Source organism: Geospiza fortis, unplaced genomic scaffold (genome assembly GCF_000277835.1).
Source record: "Geospiza fortis unplaced genomic scaffold, GeoFor_1.0 scaffold85, whole genome shotgun sequence".
NCBI classification, from domain to species: Eukaryota; Metazoa; Chordata; class Aves; order Passeriformes; family Thraupidae; genus Geospiza; species Geospiza fortis.
The window spans coordinates 1,202,017-1,206,162 of NW_005054358.1; the positions used below are offsets into that span (position 1 = coordinate 1,202,017).

Consider the following 4,146-nt stretch of genomic DNA (forward strand, 5'->3'; position numbering starts at 1 on the left):
GGGGGCCGGGCCGGGGGGGGGCCCCGGGTCCCAGCAGCTCCAGGGTCAGTGACTGGGTCACCACTGGGACACCATCCATGGTCCCTGACCCTGGGCTGCCAACAGCATCTCCAGGAGAGCCACCTCACCAACCCTGCTGGCCCAGCCAAGCCCTGGGCAGAGCCCTCAGCCCTGCCTCACCTGGCATCACCTGCGGGTTGTTTGGAGAGGGAAAACAGGTGGCTCCCCAGAGCTGGTACCTGCTGGGGAGAGCTGTGCTCAGGTGGGGCAGCCACACAGCCCTGGGCAGCACAGCAGCACTCTGGGCAGCCACAGCACAGCCACAGCACAGCCCAGCACAGCCCTGTGACACCACAGTCACATTCCTGAGCCATCCAAGGCCCACCACAACCAGGTGGCACTTCAGGTACCACACACACCCTGAACAGCCTTTATGAAGTATTTGCATCCCACACCAGAGCACTGCCCTTCCTGGGGAGGAGCAGCCCGGCAAAGCTGTGCACAGACCTGGAACAGCTTTTTGTTGCTGCTTTTGGTGTGTCCCCAGAGGGACCTGGAGCTGCAGGAGGTCACTCAGCACTGAGCACTGGTGTGTTTGGGCATTTCCCTGCTCAGAGGTTCGTGCCCTGCTGTGTTCAGCAGTGACCGCTGGCCTTGGGAACGGTCTCACTTTGGGCAAAACTCTGCTCCTACACCCAGACCTGGCCTCAGGAGCATCTGGCAGCTGCTCCATCATAAAAAACAGCTCAGAAATTCCTGGAATCAGATTTTCCCTTCTTTAGGCACACAGTAACAGGATTTTACACTCTTCAGAGGGGCGAGGGCTGCACGGCTCCACCAGTGCTGACAAACACGGCACGAACAAAAGCCAGCTACAAGAAATGATATTCTCCTTTTATTTACCTATGACCATGACAATGTAGGTTTGTTTCTAGCTGCAGAGATGCTTTGCACTGTAAACTGGGAGGCAGGCAGTGCACCCTGCCCTGCCAGGGCCAGCAGGAACCCCTGCTTCCCAACACAGCATTGTTATCCAGAGTCAGGAGAGCGGCTGCTGCTCAGAGTTGCTTTTCTGCTTTTCTCCACCACCAAACCCTCCGTCGTCAGGGCTTCAGTAATTGATATTTACACCAGGCTCCCCAGCGGCCCGCTGCCAGGGAATGGGTCTGGCACACAAAACCTGCTACCTTACAAAATCTACACACCTGCAAAAAGAAAAAGGCATCCACTCCGCCGGAGAACTCGGCCGCGACACACACAAATATTGCACTTGTAACTTGGGAACGGGGAGGACACGGGGCTTTCCTATCACACAGCAACGTGTCCAGCTACAGGAGGGCAATAAATAAACCAGGGGTGAGGGCAGGAGGGGGTGCTTTGCACCCTCCAGCGCAGGGCAAGGGCCCGGCTCTCGCTGCTCCAGGGGGACCCACCACGAGCCAAGGAAGCGCCGGGCTCCTGCCAGAGCTGCTCGGGGCAGCCGCGAGGCCCCAGGGCACAGGGAAGCACAGCAGCATCCCGGGGCTGCTCCAGTTCACAAGGCTTTAATCCAGGACCACATCTGGGTCGGTGCTGCTGTCCCCTCACCAGAGCCCTGCACGAGATCCCCTCCTCCTCCTCCTTGTCGAGATGGGCTCACTCTCCACCTTCCAGCAACGCTCCTGGCTGGGGCAGGTGCTTCACAGTATCTTGTGGGAGCTTCCCTCCAGGCTAAATCCACGCCGGGGCCACCCCGAAGGCGTCGTACCAGCGATGGTGGGGCTGCAGCAGTGCCAGCCTGCCCGGCCGCGGTGCCCTCGGCCCCGGCTCGCTGCCTTCAGCTGCCCCTGTCCGTAGGGCCTGGGGCACGAGCAGCACAGCGAGCTCCCACCAGCTCCTGCGAAGGCCTCCACTGCCCAATTCCATGTAAACACACAGCTCCCAGCCTGCCCCAGACAGTCCTTGGGCCTACAGCGGGGAGCTGCCCTTCTTCTGGTTGATTATGTCCAAGTAGAGGTCGGAGCGGAGGAAGCGGGGGTACGAGTCCTTCTCCATGAGCCCGTAAATCCTCTTCTGTGCCAGGTCGAAGCAGCTGCGGGTGATGTTCTGCAGGTTCTCCTTGGTGTGCTCCCGTGTGTAGGAGTCCAGGTTGACCTGTGGGCAGAGGAACCAGGGCTGGTGAGCAGCTCCCCAGGCAGGCACCGCGCCGGGAGCCGCACACCGGCGTGGGAACCAGCCCAGCCCTCACCTCCTTGCAGGACTGGATGGCAATGTACTCAGCGAAGATCTTCTTGGCCTTGGACACCATCTTGGACTGGGATTTGATCTTCTTGAACTCCTCACAGGCCAGCCAGAACTCCAGGTTCTCCTCGCTGAACTCGGTGCGCAGGAAGGCCCTGAAGGCAGCGAGCCCGTCTGTGGGAGAAGGGACATAGTTCTACTCCTGCTCACAGACAGGGAGCAGCCCCACAGGACCCTCAGCCCCACAGGAGCCTCAGCTCTGGCACAGCTGCAGCCCAAAGCACCTCCCTGCACTGCCCAAAAAAGCCCCTTGTGCAAACAGGCAGCGATGGCACTGCCAGGGCAGCACAGCCCATCCAGGAGCTGAATCCACATCCCCAGCCTGGCTGCAGCACCCAGAGGCAGAAGGGAGGCTGGGCTGCAGTGGGGACAGGGCCCCCATGCCATCCCCTGGGCTGGGTGTAGGATGGGGTGCCTGAGAAGGGCTGTCCTCCCATGCTCAGGATGTTCTACAGCAGCTCCTGCTCCATGGTCCCTCTGCACAGCCCCAAACTGGGCACAGCCATGGATCCCTGCCCCTCCTCCCCAAGCTGGGGGCTGCACCCCGACCTGAAGCTCTCCCTGGCCCTGCCACCAAGATCCCCCCTGGGCCGGGCAGGAGCAGGAGGGGGGCAGATGAGGGAGAGGCTAATTTGGCTTTGTGCATCCCCAAACACCGGAAGGGATTAACAGAGGAAATCCCAGCTTTATCCAGGCACGTGCCTGAATATTCCCCTGGCAGCAAACACAAGGGGAAGGGATGGACACACACTCACATTTGTGCAGCAGCAGCTTCTCCAGGGAGTCCCCCCACTTGAGCGCTTCCTCGGGAGTGGGCCTGTGGAGAAAGGACGGACGTTGGCAAAGCTCAGCAGCAAAAGCTGCTTTTGCTGCCTGCTAAACATTTCCAGTGGATTAAAAGCCAGGCTGTGAGCCCAGCACAGCTGCTCCCAGCTCCCAGATCAGCTCCTGCTAAACGTTCCAGAGGATAAATCCACGCTGTGTGCCCGAGGGGCTGGCCCTGGCTCCCACCTCGGTACTGGACGGGCAGAGCAGCTGAAGGCAGAGCCAGGCTCTGCACCAGGCAGCACCACCAAAAGGAAACCGCTGCCTTTAGGCTGGCAGGAAGAAAATCCACCCCCAGAGGGTCTGTGCGGGCAGCTGTGGCACTTGGGGTGTCTGAGGAAGAATTGAAATAGCCCTGGGTGATGCAGAGCTGTGGAAAAGTGGGATTTCAGCTGCCCCATTCAAGCGGCCAGAGAAGCTGCCAGGAGCGAGAGCAGGGAGGGCTTGTCTCCAGCTGCTGGAGCATCTCCAGAGCAAAGTGGTTTTTCAAACCATCCTCTGGCCAGTTAAAGTTCCATAGACAGGCACTGGGAGAACGCTGCTGTCAGGTAAATTTCCAGCCCAATTTGCTGCGGTGCCACTGTGCAGGCAGCACCTCTCACCCTCCAGGAGGATATTTTCAACAAAAAAAAAAAATTTAAATGCTCCTCCAGACACAAAAACTTTGCCCACAGCTTCCCCAAACGGAGTGAACACAGCTTCCCTGGAGGTGAGGAGCTCCAGACCACAGCTTGTGCCCAAGTCCCCACGGTCCCCAAGCCCCCACGGTCCCCATGCCCGCTCGCAGCACCTACTTGAGCGATTTGAGCACTTTGTCCAGCTTGCCGGAGGGGTTGGCTCCGGGGGACTCGTTCCGCCGCCGAAAAATCCCCAGGCGGTTCTTCATGTCCTTGGCTCTAGAGAGAAGAGCGAGTGTGAGCGGGCGGGCGAGGGGACCCCCGGGACCCTCCGGCCTCTCGCCCACCACCAGCACCTACTCCTTCATGGTGTGCCGGCGCTGCAGGCTGCCCGTGTGCGGCCGCTGGACCGGCCGCCGCATCT

The 4,146-nt window shown here is 60.2% G+C and overlaps 1 protein-coding gene across 3 annotated transcripts in view; it reads right to left on the reverse strand.

Annotated features, from left to right (window-relative positions):
- Positions 1–873: 873 nt before the first annotated feature.
- The window catches only part of RGS3 (regulator of G protein signaling 3), a 62,918-nt gene continuing 59,645 nt past the window's right edge, over positions 874–4,146 (reverse strand). For 2 of the 3 annotated variants that reach the window (XM_005423786.2, XM_031059246.1), the window contains 4 exons: positions 3,900–4,001; positions 3,036–3,097; positions 2,228–2,394; positions 874–2,133 (listed from right to left, as the gene is read on the reverse strand). In XM_005423786.2, coding sequence (XP_005423843.1) covers positions 1,948–2,133; positions 2,228–2,394; positions 3,036–3,097; positions 3,900–4,001 — 517 coding nt within the window. In that variant the 3' untranslated portion in view covers positions 874–1,947. Of the gene's footprint in view, positions 2,134–2,227; positions 2,395–3,035; positions 3,098–3,899; positions 4,002–4,082; positions 4,141–4,146 lie in introns of those variants that run through there. The other variant, XM_005423787.2, reaches the window with a different exon arrangement.